The sequence below is a fragment of the Amphiura filiformis genome, chromosome 15 (genome assembly GCF_039555335.1).
Source record: "Amphiura filiformis chromosome 15, Afil_fr2py, whole genome shotgun sequence".
Taxonomy (NCBI): domain Eukaryota; kingdom Metazoa; phylum Echinodermata; class Ophiuroidea; order Amphilepidida; family Amphiuridae; genus Amphiura; species Amphiura filiformis.
In genome coordinates, this window is record NC_092642.1 from 65,230,167 (window position 1) to 65,249,681 (window position 19,515).

General features: G+C 37.4%; 2 protein-coding genes across 2 annotated transcripts; both read left to right on the top strand.

The window, feature by feature from the left end:
• Positions 1–13,143: 13,143 nt before the first annotated feature.
• Positions 13,144–17,294, top strand: LOC140170692 (monocarboxylate transporter 12-like). Its single transcript, XM_072193932.1, has 4 exons — positions 13,144–13,419; positions 14,463–14,603; positions 15,625–16,521; positions 16,782–17,294. The coding sequence occupies exons 1-4, from the start codon at positions 13,227–13,229 to the stop codon at positions 16,997–16,999; spliced, it is 1,449 nt and encodes a 482-aa protein (XP_072050033.1). The 5' UTR covers positions 13,144–13,226; the 3' UTR covers positions 17,000–17,294.
• Positions 17,295–17,695: 401 nt separating this feature from the next.
• LOC140171107 (uncharacterized) lies at positions 17,696–19,401 on the top strand. The gene is made up of 2 exons (XM_072194274.1): positions 17,696–17,746; positions 18,028–19,401. The coding sequence occupies exons 1-2, from the start codon at positions 17,696–17,698 to the stop codon at positions 19,399–19,401; spliced, it is 1,425 nt and encodes a 474-aa protein (XP_072050375.1).
• The last annotated feature ends 114 nt before the right edge of the window (positions 19,402–19,515 follow it).

Genomic DNA, 19,515 nt, shown 5'->3' on the forward strand with positions numbered 1-19,515 from the left:
TCTTCAAAATTCTTAATTAAAACTGTTTTCTCCTTATTAATATTCTCAATTAAAATTGTATGGTAATAAATTGCTTTCAAGAAGTAATGATTTCATGTTCCCTATTCAAGAAGCGAGAAAATAAAACACATCACAAAAAAAAAAAAAAAAAAAAAAATCCGTGTTCGAATATTCGCATTCCCCTGTGGCAATGTACTTCTAATATGACGTGTATTATATTCCATCCTATATAAAATACGCTCTAAGCAATTTGTTTTGATAACACAAAAACAAAGTGCACAATAGTTTTCTTCAATTTTTTTGTTTTATTTTAATGTGCAACTCTAAACCCTCATAGGACACCGAACCAATGCAATCAATAACCCCTCGATAACAGCATGGTACGCCCAAGTTCCAATAAAGTGGAGTAACCATGGTAACCATAAGTTTACCTAAAATGATCAATTTAACAATGATTGAGAACAATGACTTTACTTAGATGATGATGAAGAAATCAAGTCAATAGTTGCAAAACTGTTTTCAAAAATATCTGTATTATATACAAATGCACCAATTCCTAATTTCGCATATTGAATTTACAAAACGCATAAAACAACAACAAAAGAACGTATCACGGAGAAGAATAAATTTCGTATGTACCCTTATAGCTTAAACGAAGCCCTTATTCACTATGAGGCGTAATGATCTCATTCCCAACGTCAAAGTTAATAACCCCCCATTTTACAAGCATAGTTCAAAATTTGACCTTTAGTTCTGGAGTATTAATTTTTGTACACAACAGATTCACAGGTCATTTTATGAGTGTAGAAGTCTAATGGAGTTTGTGAACTGTGCCTTGACAGATGAGCATGTTTAAAACCCTATATTAGTATGAATTTTAATGCGATACTGAGACCATAAAGAGCAAGACAAAAATCTCAAAAATCAATCAGTGCATTTCCCCGTCTGGGGCACATCGTGCGGGATTATATTGCTGCTATATTGTACTGCACGAACATCAGGTCGCTGTTGATCGAATCATTGGTGTGCATTGCGGTATTATTGTCTCGTATTTAATAACTGAATGCATATGATTTGCATATACGCTCATGCGAAAAATTGAAAATGAAATATTAGCTTCGAATATGATGTTATATACGTTTTATATGTGTAATGAAAAGCTAGCATCTGCACCACAGCAACAGATAGCTTTAATGTTAACTTTTACATACAATCTCAACAAAATACAAAAGATAAAGAAGAAACACGAACGGCGACAATAAAATCAACCGACAACGATCGTAGTTTTCACCACATCCTCATACCAGCGCACGCTCCACCGGAGCCCAAATTCTAGGACCCTATTCGCCGTAGATCTGATAATGTAACAGGATTAACTACCATAGCAATAGGTTAAAACAATTTTTTGCCCAGCACTACAAGCAGGTTGTCCTCATCACCTGTGTATGTCTGCAATCACAGATTGAATACAATACCGCTTTCAAAGATACTATTACAGGTGCGAGTGATCAGCATGATATGAATATTCTACAGAACTACTATCCAGGTCTTTATGCCTGTTTTAACCTATTTTTGTGGTTAATCCTGTTACCTCGTCACTTCTATCGGCGAATAATAATATCAAACTAAAGTCACGTAATCGTAGAGCTTTGTAATTAATATGCTACGACCATTTCCAAATCGAGGGCGTGGAGACCCTTGTTCTGGCCCCAAGTTTGGCTAAAGTCTTATCATCGGGTGAACGGATTATTTTCATGAACTGTCCACCATTTTTATTTCAATCAACGGTTTAATAATGCAACACAAGATGCTGAAGGAGATTTAGGTGCGATACATTCCAATTAGGTACGTCAATACAAGTTTTATTGTATAAAGGCCGTTATAAGAACACCACACGAGCTTGGTTTTGGATTGAATCTGTAAGGAGAAATACTGCAAGATCAAAAAGAAAATTGTTGACATTGGGCCTGTTTAAGGTTGGGCTGTTCCAGTTGCAACCCATATGCCCCTACCTATGGAAGACATGGGTCTTAATCTCCACACAGGGGATGTAGATTTCAAATGGAATGTTCAGGTAACCACATTTGAAATTATTCAAGAGGTTGCATAAATAATTTGAGATGACACAGAAACGGAAACCATGAATACCCAGATCAATAAATTAATACAAATTAACTGTTACCCAAGTTCTCTCAAGGACGCACACTTCTTCAGCGGAGTGCAACAGTGGTTGAAAGTGCATAACAATAACAAAGGATTTATGACCTTCATGAATGTAGCTAAACACACTGTTATAAGCTGACAGAAATGAATTAAAGATTAAATTAATTAAAAACTTCAATTGGACAATACTCATGTTTATTAAACAAAATATGAAATCACTGACAATTCAAATTAAGATAATTCCAGGTAATGTCAATAATATTTTTTATACTAAACAATGTCTTGGTCTTGTTGCTGATCAGACGACTCTCTGAAGTATATCCTGTTTCAAACTCAGCAAAATCTACTGTATATAGACTTGAAGATACCTGTATATCATTTGCGTACAAAATCCTTGCACAGTTGACAATTTCCAAACGGTCTTTCTTTCCAATCACTCATTTCTTTAAGAACAATTTGCAGTCTGTTCCGCATTCAGTACAAAACTTTCTTAATCAGAGTTGAGCTTGACAGAAGATCCAAGGTCAATGCAAGGCACCTTAACCCTTGTCAACAGAGAACAAGAGACATCGCCTATCAGTTGATGCATTTGCAGAGAGTTTCAGTGCAACAAAGTAGGTTGCCCCGCCCATTGTAAATAACATTTTAATGGGGATTCTCCAAAACATAAAATAGACTTGACTGATTATGTTCTTGTAAACAAAACTCCAGGGGATTTGTTCTTGCCCGATTGGGAAGTGTCCAAAATAGATCGATGATACAGGGCACATCCCAGTATACTCACATGTTGGATTCCCCCTGCCATCCCAACGCAATGACACCGGGACTATTACATGATTGGCGTCTCCAATGATCGCTAATGATTATGGGAAAAACAAATTAGGGGAATGATGTATTTGTTGGAGTCTTTTATAGAGCTGAAATTATTAAAATCAAGGGTCCTCAGGCTCTCTGTCTTGTTAAAATTCAGGGGTGTTTCGAAGCTGATCAGTGTATTTCCCAGTGGAACATTAACTATAAGTGCCACTGGGTATACACAGCTAGAGAAAGAAATAGACAGTACGGACTTTAACATTCCTATAGACTTGACCTAGCGGGAATATTTGAAGTCCACATCATCGTATAAATTATTTTATGTACTTGATACAAGTATGCTACAATCTAATCATTACTTTTTAATGCAATTTAAACACTCTAATGCATTTAAACCCTGCAGATCATCTTTTGTATCTACTAATGGAGATTTATGTTTATTCACGTTTTATCTTATACAGTGTGTCTGGAATTAATTAAGTTACGCTGACTTTATACTCCATCGCGGAACGACAAGCAATTCATATTGACCAATGAGGTAGCGACATTTTCCGAACGAACAAAACGTGCTCTACCTCATTGGCTGAAATCCAATCGCCCGTAGCTCAGCGATATAGTATAAATTCAGCTTTAGGTAAGATAAAAGGTATTTGATCAAACTACTTTATTATTTCAGTCCAAGATTTCATAGGGTTATCACACGACAAAATTGAATCTGAACCGATTCAGACTAGTAGAAATCCGAGTAAGAATTGAGGGCGTCGCTGTGAAGCAAATCACACATTATGGCTTTAATCAGCAGCTCAACATTCGCAACATTTCCCAAACAAGTTATAGTAGGACCATCCGTAAGACAATATATTACACAAGTAATAAGAGGTATCGTGGCTAGGAGGTATTCATATACAAGATGATACCCATACAAACTACAGCACCGTCATGGATTTAAATCCATTGAATATAGCGCCATATCAATCAATACACTACGTCCATGGTAAGTGAAATCGTGTACAGCCACAACAATGGGTGGCTTTATTCAAATCAGTATAACTCGGATTTGGTATAAGCAAATACAACAATGTTGTTTTTAATTTAGACGTTCAGTATCCGCTCTTTTCAGTGATATCCTCATTTCCCGATAATTCCTTATAGATTTCGTACAAAAAGCACCATAGACATGAGTTTGCTTCTTTTTGATTCAGCCTGTACTCATCGTAGCAATTATACGCGGCGTTATGTGCCACGCACCAATCTGTACCTGAACCGAATCTCGCATTCCTGATGGAAATATATCCAGCTAGTGCCGTCTAATTGTAATTACATCGTGTATATAGTTTATAGTGGAATTCAAGATGCCTGAAGGACTTTATTTTTCTACCGTTATATGCGCATAATTTTAACTTTGCCGTTTATATAAGAGGTGCAAATATGAATAATTGGTAAATATTCTGCAACGAATGAACAGATGAAAGAAAATACCACACTTAGTGCAAGAAGACCCTGCAATAGCTGCCCTATAGACATTTAACAATGTCTGCATTCTATATGGTGTGCATCTACACCTGGCAGCTAATATTGCAGATGGGCCTTCTTGCGCCAACCCCTATATATATAGCGTATCTAACACGAATGTTTAAAATGACTTCAAATATGACCACTTTCTAACATGATGGCAATGACCTTAGTAGTGTGAAGTACCATATAGCTGAGGTGTTAGTCCAAAATATTTTAGGAAAATATTTCTGCTGATGACCCCATGTTGAGACCAAATTTGGCTAAACAAGCCATATTGTCGCTCGGAAGGATTAAATTTCTTGTCGCCATTTTAATTTTCTCAGACGAGTTGACCTGTTGAGGTAGTAGACTTGCTTAATACCAGTCTTTTTTTTAAATTTCGCAAACTACATTTCGCACATTGAAAAGTGAACTTCGACTTACGTGGTGCGAATTTCTCATGTTTTTGGTTCATTAATATTCATATTTCAGCCGCGGCGGTTACGTTTTCGACCATGCACCAGTATGCGTATCACCATATAAAGCTATCTATAATATCGTTATGAATTCGGCAGAGTGACGAATCGCGAATTTTGAGCAAATTGAGTTTTTGTATGCTTATTATTATGTTTCAGATTATCTTTTATTTGCACCAAAAATTAATGGTAAATCTTACTCACCGACGTAGTTATTGAAATTTTGCTTTGGACGAATCGCGCCTAAGTGCGATAAATGAATTCGGCAGAGAGACGAATCGACGTATACTTAGCTGTACAAATCATGTTGAGCTATAGTATTATATAGCGGGAAATCCCGAATTTTCTATATTACATGTCCTATACTAATATATTTGATACCAACGTATATAGCTGTAGGTATCTTCTATCCAGTGATACCAAAAATAAGTACAAACATTCCCCATATGATATTGCTGTGGTTTAATAATGTGAGTGCGCGCCTGTGAAATTGGAAAATCCCGGAAAATCATAGGCAAAATATAGGCCAATATTGTTATTTTTGCTTTAAAATCCTCGAGTTTTTGCTAAATATTACAGGGATGACTATTTATAACTTATATAGCAACTTAAGTCTACATAGCCTTAGAACAACCAGTAATCTCTACACAAAAGCCCCAAATCAAGAATGCGTGCTATGTTTTACACGTAGTTGAATGCGTATTCGACCTCTCTCTGCGCAGTGGTAGAGACATTTTGGATACAGCATAAAGCCGAATAGCTGTTAAAACGCGTTTTGAGGGATATATCGATTACTTCAGAACATGCAAGTATTGCCAATAATTCGTGTACATTCATTTCTATATTCATTTCTATATTCATTTAGAAGGACCAATGGCATGAATGGAATGGTACCAAGATTTTCAAACGCCGTTTACTAAGAACAGCAATTTTGCGTATTCGGCACTCTGCCGTGTTCATAACGATATAATCTCTTTGGTAGCGACCTTTCATAATTTTGAAGACAGGACAATATCACATATCCGATACCAACACATCTTCTTGATTTCATTAATTCCAATTTCAACCTCTTCTTCTCTACTATTCTCAATTCTATTGCAAAATCCATTTAAGATAGACTCTACGTTGTTCTCTCTTTGCCTTGTATCTAGCGTTGAAATCGTTGAATAGGGATTGGTCTTTCTCTGATAGATCACGGACTAGTCCAGCGGCACCTTGTTCTTTCTTGCAGTCACTACTTAGCTTGTTTTCCCGCGTTTCTCGGCCGGCTAAATGGGGCAGATCACGTAGTAGACCCCCGGTGGGTTCAGTTTGTATTTAAAGGTAGGACGTATGACCGTTCCAGGATTTGAAAATGACCCCCTATTTCACAGGGAATCAAGGACATTTGCAGCAATTTTACCCCCTATTTTGCGCGAAATCAAGGAAAATTTGCCCCCAAATACCTCCCCTATTTTTATCATTTTGAGGACGCATTTTTATTTCACCACCTTATCACGAGGAATCGAGGACATTTTTCAGAAATAAATACCCCTATTTTTACCATTTCAAGGACGCTTTTGAATTTTCCCCCTATTTCATGGGGAAATGAGGACAATTTTTAGGAAAATACCCTATCATTTTTGTGTGGAACTACTAAAAACGGACAGAAAAATACAAAAAACCCGAAAACTGTAGCGGGAAAACACAGAGGAAAGTCCTAGAAATACACCCTATTTTTCATTTCAAGGACAATTTTGCTCCAAAACAGCCCTAATTTGGACAATCGCGAACAATTTTGTCCTCGAAAATTCCGCAGTCATTTCTTGAAAAGTACCCCTAATTGGAACCATCATGCGTACACATCATCAGTGAAGACTGAACCCACCGGGAGTAGACCTTCCTTCGCTGTCGAAAACAAAGCAAAACAGGCACAGAAATGATCTACATGTAGAATAAGTAATACGTGTATTAAGCTCGCTACCAACCAACCAGGGATCGACAATGGGACGGGGACGGTGAACTGTAAGTTGAACATTCATGTAATACCCTGTCGATTTCACATTACGTTCTAGAAGGCAATGCTCTTTGCATCAAGTAAGTAAACATCCCTCACACCTGTCGCAACCACACTATACTCACTGACCAATCACAAACAAGGATTCACATGAAAAACTCATGTTCATTTTTTTTACAACCAACAACTTAATTACTCCAGTCCAGTGCTAGAGCGTTGATAATCTGCTATGACAGGTACATTATGTGAACATTGGTCATCAGCACCCCCGGCCTGAATATCCTCTGAGATGCAAGTAATGTAAAATATTTATTTATTTTTTACTATTATATTTACGCGGATGAGGTGAAAAAACTTCGCGCACTAGGAAGACAACAAACAAATTTCGCCCACTGATGAGTGAAAACAACAATTATCCTCTGCCAAACTCCGTATACTTAAATTTGGAAATAAAATAAGGAGGAAAACAATAGTGTTCTTCTAATGTGACACTCATCAAGATCAATAACATCAGTTTGAAAAAGGCTTAGCGACCGCAAGCCAAAAGCTCACGTAACATTTTGTTGTGAGAACAGTCATAAATTCATCAATATATTTCTTCTAAATTGTTTACCTTCCAATGGCAATCCATCCAGTATTTTACAAACGCACTGATGAATCTCATTCATGCTAGAAAAAGGTCTATAAGAAAGACCACAAAGATGAAGTTATCCATTTTGCACCTTCGACGATATTTCCAAAACGAGCAAGAAACTCTTCGTAGTCAATCTGGTTGACATCTGTTATCGATATCGCCATGTTGATAAAAATATTGATTAGTGATCTAATTATATTAGTTTTGTCCACACAATAATACCTGGAGAAAGAAAGAAGTAGAAGTATGTATTAATTTATTAATAATGGGCGTATCATGCACAAAATAATGATAATTTATTCCATATGAGAATAATATGCCTTCAAATTCGCGCTCATTATGTTCCGGTCTGCGTCAACTAAAGGCATTTCACATGGATTCAGAAGATTAGGAAACGATCGAAAGTCGATCAGCTAACCGGGTCAACTAATTTCTGAGCCTTATTTGTCTGTACTTGAAACGAAAAAAAAATACATATTTATGCCAAGATTGGTTGGTGTACAAAATAAAGCAACCGGCAACAAAGCTGGCCCCTTTTATTTTTGTTGAGTCAACAGGGCAAATCTTTCCAACTTTAATTCTTTAGGTTGTGCAAATATGTTATATTTTAACTTTCCAAAGAACATTTTAGCCAAGACTGACAATGATCAAATGCTTACCGATTTATGTGTGATTTTTGATACCATGCAACATTAATGTTGAAGTTTTAAACGATTTAAACTTTGCACTTCACTTCACTCTGCACTTGGAGAATTTTTTTAAGGCAGCTGGAATTCTCTATATCAACATTAACGAAAAAGATATTTGCAAGTACCGAGCATCATCTTAGATGCAAGCTTTCATTTTTAATATCGTGCATGTTTTCAAAATTGAACAAAACCTAATTATATGTTTTGCAAGAAACATATTGTTTAAGGGGGTACTACACCCCTGGTCAATTTTGCATTTTTCTCAAAATTATAGCACATTGGTGACAAGTAAGATATGTATATTATAGGGGCAAGGACTACAACTACTGTACTGAAAATTCAGCAACTCAAAGCAAGTAGTTATTGATTTATTGATCAAATATTGGTTTTCCTCATTTTGACTGTAACTCCACAACAGTTGTCTGTGCTGAAATAAATTTCCAGTGCAGTAGTTGTAGTCCTTGCCCCTATAATATACATATCTTACTTTTTCCCAATGCGCTATAATTTTGAGAGAAATGCAAAAATAGGCACAAAATTGGGCAGGGGTGTAGTCCCCCTTAAAGAACGAAAAGGTTTTCACCGAACAAAACATGAAGCCCATTGACTAGTGCGCATTGTGTTGAATGATCTTTCTTTCAAACTTGGAATGAAGTGAATTGACGCATACGTTATGTAATCGCTCATTTCTTCGCAATCAGTCAACCGATTCCAGTAAAATTAAGGTATAAGGCTCCGAACAATCGATTTTGAGTTTCCCGTCACATAATTTTTGAAAACAAGTGAGGTAACTTTTTCATTATTCATTATTCATTATTTTTGTGACTTTCATTATATAACAAAATGCGAGTGTAAAACACGTTGTTATTTACCGCTCACTCACTCAAAGGATGTTTAACCAAAGATATAAACTTGCAAAGAGGCTGCAAATAAGTGCAAGGTAAAAATTGATACCAATTCCTTTCTTTTTATTAGTATTAAATATGTCGTAAAAATCAGCAGTGTCATTGACATGCGGTATCGTCCACTGCATGACAGTACGACCACTGTCGCATATCTTAATTGATATGTACATGACAAATCTTTAATACAAACGTCAGCACAGTCCCATCAAATTGAAATCAAAATACGAAACATTTGCAATTCATGAATTGGTAAGCTTTACAACTTCACTATCGAATCTTGCGCCAACAAAATTAAAGGGAAACCCCACGCGTGTTTTGTTGATGTTGAATACCGCATAGTTCTTGCAGCAATGTCATAAACACAACGGAGTTGAAATATATAATTTTTTGCTCTTTTTGCATATTAAATTTAATTTAAAACTATGTCGAATACTATTTAAAAATAAATAATTGATCAATCGGGAAAACAAATATAAAACTAACAGTATTAATATATTTCTTTAATTACCACAAACAACGATATTGTGCAAAGTCACAAACAGCACTGTAGAATAAAAAAAATCAGACATTGAAAAATATTTTTGTTCGACCGCATATTTCGTGCAACAGTGTCACAATATAGCAGAGTTGAAATATATAAATTGTGCCATTTTTGTACAGTAAAATAATGTAAAACGATACCAAGTACTATTGTAAAGTATATGATTGATATTTATGAAAAGAAATTTAAAAATAACAGAATCAATATATTTTTTTTTAATTCGCACAAACATCACTATTCATTGTGCGATTTCGCGAACAGCACTGTCATGACTGTAGAATCATTGATCTGCCAATGACAGCATTAGTCTTTCAGTCCAGTATATGATACGCACGTGGAAAAGGACTGCGACGTCAACATATTTACAAAGCGTTGCGAACCGGGCCTACAGGATCTAGGCTATCACTATCACATGCCAATCAACAGGCCGCAATGAGTTTACTGCCATGCCGGTAGCGAAATCGATGTTTTGAATTTGATTTTTCCACTAAAATGCACGGCTTTTCATCGTTTTTTTGGCAAAAATGATAAGTTTTTATTTTTATTTTTCGAAAATCGCAATAATGAATTCAAGTGCGGGCCCGAAAATGAAGTGCGGGCGGGCGACGGGAAACTCAAAATCGACTTTGCCACGCCTAAGATGCAGAATAAGATGGGCTACACGCTGATTTTTAGATATTTGGATTCTGATGTCTATTTCTTGACTTACGTCCAAATTCATTCGGTAATTTTTTCTGGGACACCCTGTAGATACCAATTATGCGTAATAGATGATTGCGTAATAGATGATAGGAGATTGATGAAAAATAATTAAAATCATGAAAACTTACCATAAAAATAATATACGCTGTTTGATATGTAGAAGGCTACTCAAGTGATGTGTGACGTGATGCTGCTGATGATCTCGGCAATAAAAGGTAACTTGAAGCTACTTAAGAAAACTCAGTGCCAAAAGTGGGTAATTGCAATAGCTGCCATGTGTAGCTACCATGTGTAGATGGGTACAATATACTGTGTGTAATTTGCCAAATGTTGACAGGGCAGCTATTATACTTACCCACTTCTGGCTCTGAGAAGTCGTCATTTCAGTTTATATAAAAAAAAATTTTGGCTATCGTCCCGCCTGCATCATTTTCTGGATTTGGTCTAATTTTTGTTTTTATTTCTATTTTCAAGCAAAATTTCCCGATTTTAAACCTAGTAATGATGATAAAAGTTAAGCAATTTAGCAACGTGAATCACTCGAAAGAAAAATTATCTCAACGTATTCCGAGAATACGTCAAAAGAATACATCTGGGGTTACAACTGCTAGCAATGCAACCTTTATATTAAGAATTAAATACCACCCCCGTCAATCTATGTAAATCATCTAGAAGAGAACAACAATATTTTTATGCGACCTACATAGAAAACATATGAAGACCTGAGTGCATGAAGACCGTTTGTCCACTTGGCCCCTCAACATGTATACACTAAAGTTACGTATAGTTTCGTAGGGTTTGATAATGTGTAATACATGTTCTAGGGTCAAAACCTCATGAAAGGTTGTGAAAGATCTGTTTTCGCCCCTGAACATGTATTAAACATTATCAAACCATGGAGGTATATAAATAAATGGAGAATGATCTGGCCAAGCATCTTTTGTACTACGTTGGTTATGACCAATTATTGTTGAATAGGCAATTTCAGGGGATATTGATTATGCTAAGCTGATTACATTGTTAAGTCTGTTTCACTGGTCATTTATTTCAATGGGGTGCTAAATGCAGTTACTTATAATGTTTATTAGAAAGTGCTCATGTTTCAGAAAATTTGATATCAAAATGTCATTTTCGCCAAAAAAATTGCATCAAGTTGAAATCAGTCTTTTTGAATAAAATAAACACCCTATCTGTAGGCCTATATCTGTGGTCATATTGTGACCCCCTACATTTTGGTCATGATTCGTGAAAAATTAAATTAGGCTATGACCACCTATGTTTCGTTACAAAAAGTTATGAACCCCCCCCTATAGGCCTATTTGGAACCCCCCTCCAAAGAAAATGATGGCCCCTAATAATATTAATAATCATTTAGGCCTAAGTACTAATAATTATTTATTATAAAATGAGAAGTTTAATGGTGATGAAAAGATTTTACTTGAATTTCGAAGTACTTCCGGTAAATTTTGCTCGCTCTTAACTCAATTGGCCCAAATTGGCCCAACATAATTTTTTCACAATCGGAAGGTAAAAACGTTTTGCTTTCATTTGCACTATATTTGAACTCCCTCAGACCCCCTTAAAAGATTAATATATGAACATGAAAACTAAGTATATTTGTCAAGTTACGGCAAAACTAGTGTAGAAAACAGTTTCGTAACTTGAGAACAGAACATCCGAATTTCATCGGGTTTTCGCACAATCATACATTGAAACTATAAGCTATCAAAACTGGCGACTTCGAACAGCTAATTGACTAGCTGACGTCATTATACAGTCTCTTTTACAAGCCTTCCGGTACAGGTCAATGTAGGGTTAATTCCTATGAGGAAATTTTAGGAGTGACAATCAATGAACCATGGTAGAGTCTCATAACCATCGTGGTGATCAATAGCTTGGCTCAAGTGGCTGTTCAAGTTTGGTGACTCATTGAATAGAGGTAATGGGATAATCTCCACTTAAGGGGGCTGGCATTTTCTTCGGAAGGGGGGGGGTCCCAAAAATACTGGGGGGGGGGCATAGAATTTTCAGACCCAAAATAGGGGGGTTATAATTTTTTAGCAATTAAAATAGGGGGGTTATAGAATTATTTAGGGCTGGTGACTTAAAATTTTCGTGCGCTGCGCGCGCATTCTTTAATTTCGCAGTCGAAATGTGCGTACAATATATGCAAAATTTTTACACGCTCCGCGCGCCTTCTTTACACTTACAATAAAAATTTTGCCGCGCTCCACACACTTTCTTCACTTTTAAGTTTTGACGCGCTCCGCGCCTTAGTTCCGGCAATGAATAATTGTTCTTGAGTCTGTGTAGTTGGAAGGGGGGGGTCAAAAAATTTTTCGATAGGGATATAAAATTTTTTGCCCGCGATAGGGGGGGTCATAAAAAAATTGACACCGGTCACCGACATATTTGTGACCCCCCCCCTTCCGAAGAAAATGCCAGCCCCCTTAAGAGATTAGAATTCTGGCGATCATTCTCCATTTATTTATATACCTCCATGATCAAACTATAAGAAACTATTCGCAGCTTTAGTATATACATGTTGAGGGGCCAAGTGAAATTACGGTCTTCTTGCGCTCAGGTCTTCATATAGACCGCAAATTTTATGATAGGCAGTCAGATCGTGCAGATATGTATGACCAAAACCACTGTCTGCAAATGCAAACCTTTCCCCAGGATGATATGGGATTGTTTGTTTGGTCGTATATGACGACCAGCATGCAAGTGTTGTACATAATGCAATTTTGCTTTTATTAGGTTTTTTAAATATTGCTTTTGACTTAATTCTTTCACTCAATGTTTGAGTGAATATGGGTGAGGTCAAGAATTGGCCCATTGTATGTGCAGCATTTGTGACTCAAGCCTTAACCCATGGATTCGCTGGCTCCATGGGGGTGTTCTATGTGGAATGGAAGAAAACATTTGGTGAGGATCTTCCTGGGGATGGTAGCAGTACTATTGGTTGGCTGACATCATTTGTATTAGGGGTGCTGTTAACAACTGGTAAGAAAACTGATATAATAATGTTAGTGGCTGTGCAATAAAGATAATAAATGTGTACTGCGGTGCTTTGCTATATGGGGCAAGCAAAGTCGACCAATTTTAGGGCCACGTTTTGCAATAAAATGTATCAGCAAAATGGTTAGAAAATTTGCTAGATATTTGAGGTTATCAACATAACATAATTATACTTTATTCAATGAACAACAGTAGATTTATTACAACCATTACTCAATTTCGTTAACAATTACATAAAGTGTGAACAAGATATCTAATTATGAAGTGCAATTTCTGGTCCACGGGTTATATTTAAAGGAAACAGCCTGACGATTTTTTAAAGGAAATATTGTAGTACTTGCCTTTCTAGTTACATTGACGGTATTGTTAAAGATATTTTTATTTTATTTCTTTATAACGGAGAGATTTTTATACTTTAAACGAACCAGGTATGTTTATCAATTCATAAATAATGATTATAGGGCAAAACATAACATGACCGGCTGATCCCTTTAAAATATGGGCTTTTATCATGAGTATTTGTACATGAGTACTTCTTCCATTGGTGTCAATGTTAAAAATACAGACTAACAATAAAAAATTTACAATTACACTTTCGCTTTTTAAAAAGAAATAAGAGAGAACATGGCAACAATGTTATATGCAGTTGAATCAGTTATAACGTGGCTAACAGAAAAACTTAACTTGGTTTCTTTACTAGTTCGAGCTCAAGCGCTATGCTCAATTAACTAAATCCAGAAAACGAGTTGGACTACATTTTCGTGCATATCAAACTTGCATCGCGTGAAATTGACTTTCATGATTAGCAATCGCATTTTTGCTTTTCAGATAAAAATAAAAGAGGTCATGGCGTAAATGTGATATGCATTAGAACCAGTAATATCTTTGCTAACATAACCACTTTACTTAGTTTCTTTTCTAGTTCAGGTTCAAACGCTATGCCCGAGTTTACTTATAATCGCCCGAGTCTTTAGTTTATAGTTTGCAACCCATATGAGGTGAATAATTTGTTATTTATTTTTCTTCAGCCCCAATATCTGGTGCATTAAGTCATCATTTTGGAGTCCGTCCTGTCGTCATGTTAGGCGGTTGCTTATCAACTCTAGGTCTCTTCATCTCATCATTTGCTGATACAATACATCTTTTGTACTTCACAATACCAATTACAGGTGAGGAATACATCTATTTGTCTTTTCAGAATATCTGTCAAGAAATAAGTAAAGCAAAGTGCAATGCATGAATTCATTTTTTCGGTAAATCCCATAAGCCTTTGCGTTTCGACCCCTATATACGCGCCGTGAAATGCGCAGTAACGGTGTGCGGTTCAACGTGACTACATCAGGTGTCCAAACATAAAGGCTTATGGGATTTACTGAAAAATTGAATTTCTTAGAACATCTTAGAACAGCCTCGCAGGTTTTTTCTCCGGGTTCTCCGGTTTTCCTCATGCTTCTAAAATCGGACCACTTCCCATATCCCTGTCCCGTCATATTCGGTTGTCACCCCTTTAATTTAGTAGCCTCTGAACACTATTAGGCTTTGAATAATAATAATTGAAAAAACATAAAAATAAATAAATAAATAAAACTTCAAAGAATAGGTAGTCGTTACTCTGAGTTTCATGCCTAAAAGGCAATCGTCAGACAACACGATGCAAAACTTTGTAAATAATTAAATATAAATAAATAAATAAATAAATAAATAAATAAATAAATAAATAAATAAATAAATAAATAAATAAATAAATAAATAAATAAATAAATAAATAATTTAATAAATATGTTATATGTTACTTTAGCACATTGTTAATAAGAGGGTCCTGTTAGCAAAACAGCCCGGGGCCCAGCGGTGACGTGTCTGTAATTATTTGTTGAGGGAAAACTACCTCCACACGACCTTTGATTGGTTAGTCGCGCGTAAAAGGAAGGTGGACTCATCTGGTGCCGCATTCAGACTCTAACTAGTCTTTAGTCACTAACTAATGTCTTTTATTATAATGTGAACTCTGAAAAATATCACAAAACCTTTCAAAAACTGAACTAATTACTGTGTGGCAATAAGCCACCGTTAAAGAGCAATAACTATGAAAAAAGATGCAAAATAATGTTGCGATTGTTGTCAATGTATCCAGATAATTCTTTGTATACAGATATGTCTAACTTTATATAACATTTATTTTTTCCTCTCCAGGGTTTGGATGTGGTCTAGCATATGCAGCAAGTATCACCATTATCACTAAGTACTTCCACAAACACTTCGCTTTAGCAAGTGGCATCACATCGACGGGGATATCCATTGGAGGTATCATCCTTCCCGTCATCATCCAAGCACTTGTCGAGTACTACACCTGGAGGAACGCCATCATGATTATCGCTGGTATCATAGCGCAGGTCTGTGGTGCTCTCATGAAGCCACCACCTAAATTAGAAAAATGTGGGGAAGAAACAAAAGTGGGCTTAAATCTTGCTGGAGAGTCGAACCAACACTGTGATCAGGAATTGTGTGGGAAGATTACAATACCCACTCAGGATGGTGACGAGCTGGAGACAGTTATTATCAGAAATGGAGCTTTGACAAAAGAGCCTCGTAAAAGTCACTTCCGAGTTATTTTAGATAGCCTAGGGATCACACTGATCTGGACAAATCGTGTTTACGCATGTGCACTTCCCATGTTCTTCCTTAATGGCGGTGTGTATGGTACCTGTATAGTGTACATCAAGGAAAGAGCTGAAGTAGTCGGTATTTCAGATTACAACGCTGCTCTACTTATATCCATCATCGGTGTTAGTGGTTTAGTGGCACGAGCAGGACACGGTCGTTTAGTAGACAAAAAGATATTTCATCCGACTACACTCTACGCCTTTGCCAACTTTCTTGCGGCAGTATCACTACCGATAATTGCAGTTTCTGAGCAATATGCAGTATTTGTGATATGTGCTGCTAACATTGGATTCGCTGCAGGATTGTATATAGCTATTAACATAGTCTTAGTGAGAGGTATAGTTGGAGTCCGTCGGTTCCCTGGTGGCTTCGGATTAGTATTACTTGTTATAGCTATAAGCATTATGAGTTCAGTTGCTATAGCAGGTAGGTTGGTCAACGCTATCCATTACTTTAGTTAAAGAGAGAATTAAAAACTAGTTTGCGTCTGACTGGTCAATAGCGAGTAAAAGGAAGGTCGATTCATCTGTTGCCGATTGGCAGACAGTGAAACGGCCCCTTTCGCTGTGGGAAAACAAATAATATATCATAATATCATAACTATAAAAGTTATGAGGGATCCGCTCCGTAATGGTATACCACTATCGATATAACATAACATTATTTCTTGGACTGTGTCATTGCAGGTTTATTACTAGACTACACAGGTGACTACATGGCAGGGTTTCTCTATGCTAGCATCATACAAGGATTAAGTGGTGTATGGGTACTCGTCAGTCATGTCGTGTGGACAAAATGTGTCAAAGATCCAAGATGGCCGCCATCTCTCCCATCATTATGCCATTCTGGGCCAAATAAAGCTGCTGAACTACCCAATGACATTGTCAGGAACAAAGCATTGTAGGAACAACTTGCTTATCTTGTATATTTCAGACATGTTGGTAAATCCAGGGGGAATGTTTAAAATTCACACCGGGAAAGCAACTTCCAGCAACATTATTTCCCAGGGTTCAGATACGGATAACGTTTCAGAGCAGCTTAATTAAGTTAAATGCTACTAAGATAATATGAGAGGCAAGGACGGAGAGAGTAAACAGGCGAGATATGAGAGTGGGGACAGGTGAGGAAAAGAGGTGAATGGTAAAAAAAATGAAACAAGACAGGTAATTAGATACACGGTTAAACAGTTAAACAGATTACGTTTGTGAAGATTATCATTCATCCAGGTAGTAAACAGTATTAATATTAAACTATAATCTAGTCAACTGGACTTACTATATTTTTGAGTGGGAAATTTTCACGTCCAATCCTGAACGCATCATCAGCCCTACTGATGTTGTGGCGGCAAAAGTTCATTGACCTGTGAAACGGATGTTGTAGTATCACAGGTCACCACCTTTGAGTTCAACCTGAGAGGTATCTTCCTGATCGCTGAACTGTAGGCCCCGGCCAAGTTGTGACGTAGGCCGCCTCCCCTGTTAAGTGAAGGCTCCTCCCGTTTCACGTAAATCGCTTCTTTGACCCCTCTCTCAAACCATCTGCTTTCTCTGTCCAAGATTTTCACATCCTTGTTATCAAAAGAATGCTTTGTAATGTCCAAATGCGTATAGACGGCGGAGTCACCGCAACCAGTGCTGGCTCGTCTATGCTGGTACATACGTTTAGCAAGCGTTTGTTTGGTCTCCCCTATGTACAGCTCTTCGCATCCACTGTCTTGACACTGAATCGCGTAAACGATGTTGCTTTGCTTGTCTTTAGGTTGTTTATCCTTGGGGTGGACTAGCGCTTGCCGTAAAGTGTTCTTGGGTTTGAAAGATACCGGTACCCCAACAACACAACAACTTGTGCACATCGGACGCGGAGGATTTAAGGTCAAAAGTGTCATCTTGCCTTGTCAACGCGAAGACTCCGAACTCGAATTTGAACAAACAGCAACGAGAAGCTATTAAAACCCTTGGTGGAGATAATGAGATCACTATTTTACCAGCGGACAAGGGTAGGTGCACTGTTGTGTTAGATAAGACTGAATATCATAGCAAGGTTTGTGCACTGCTAAATGATACCAAGACGTACGAGCCACTGAAGCGTGACCCCACTAGTGGATATCGTAAGAAAGTGATAGACTGTCTTCAAAACCTTGAAAAATCTGAGGTTACTGATCGCAACTTGTATCACAAATTGTACCCGGGCGAGTCGATACCCAAGTTCTACGGTCTGCCGAAGATCCATAAACCGCATGCTCCGTTGAGACCTATAGTTAGCTGCGTGGACTCGGTGACTTATAATGTAGCAAAACACATCGCTTATATTATTGGACCGCTGGTTGGGAAATCCAAACATCACATTGTCAACTCCCAGGATTTTGTTAACAAAGTTTGTGACATTCATTTGGAAGACAACGAGACCATAACTTCGTATGACGTTTCAGCGTTGTTTACATGCGTACCACCTAAGGAAGCGGTGAACTGTGTTCGCGATTTCTTAAGGAAGGATAATACCCTAAAGGAGCGCACAGACCTCAGTCCGGATCAAGTTTGTGAAGTTCTTGAATTATGTCTGAACACGACCTACTTTGTCTACGATGGCAAGTTCTACAGACAACGCCATGGTTGCGCAATGGGATCGCCAGTATCACCGATTGTCGTAAACTTGTTTATGGAACAGTTTGAACAGTTGGCCCTTACATCGTATGCTGGTACCCCCCCTTCGCACTGGTATCGTTATGTTGATGACACTTGGGTGAAGCTACGTAAAGATCAACTAGCCCCTTTCTACAATCATATCAACAATGTCAATGAACATATCAAGTTCACGCAGGAAGAACTGAAAGACAACAAACTTGCATTTCTAGACTGTTTGGTTACAGTGCAAAGCGACGGCAGCCTAGAAACATCGGTCTACCGCAAGGACACGCACACAGATCAGTATCTGTTGTTTGAATCACACCACCCATTGGTGCACAAACTGGGTGTAATACGCACTTTATTTCATAGAGCGAACACTATTCCCTCTAGTGAGGACGCAAAGGAACAGGAACGGGAACATCTTCAAAAAGCACTGAACCTTTGCGGTTATCGTAATTGGACCTTTCACAAAGCACTCGCTCAGACCAAATCTACCGACGAAACCGCTCCCGCACGTAAGACTCAGGATGACGGTGAGGTGACTCGCGGTAGGAACATCACTATCCCCTTACATCTCCGGACTTTCAGAGAAACTCCGTCGGATTTTTCGCGACAAAGGGGTACCGGTATCTTTCAAACCCAAGAACACTTTACGGCAAGCGCTAGTCCACCCCAAGGATAACATAACATAACATAACATAATAGGCATTTATTGAGCGCCCCACAAAGAACGGAGCGCTTTACAAAAGAATATATACAGCTACATGAAACTAATACAAACAATACAAAGCATAAT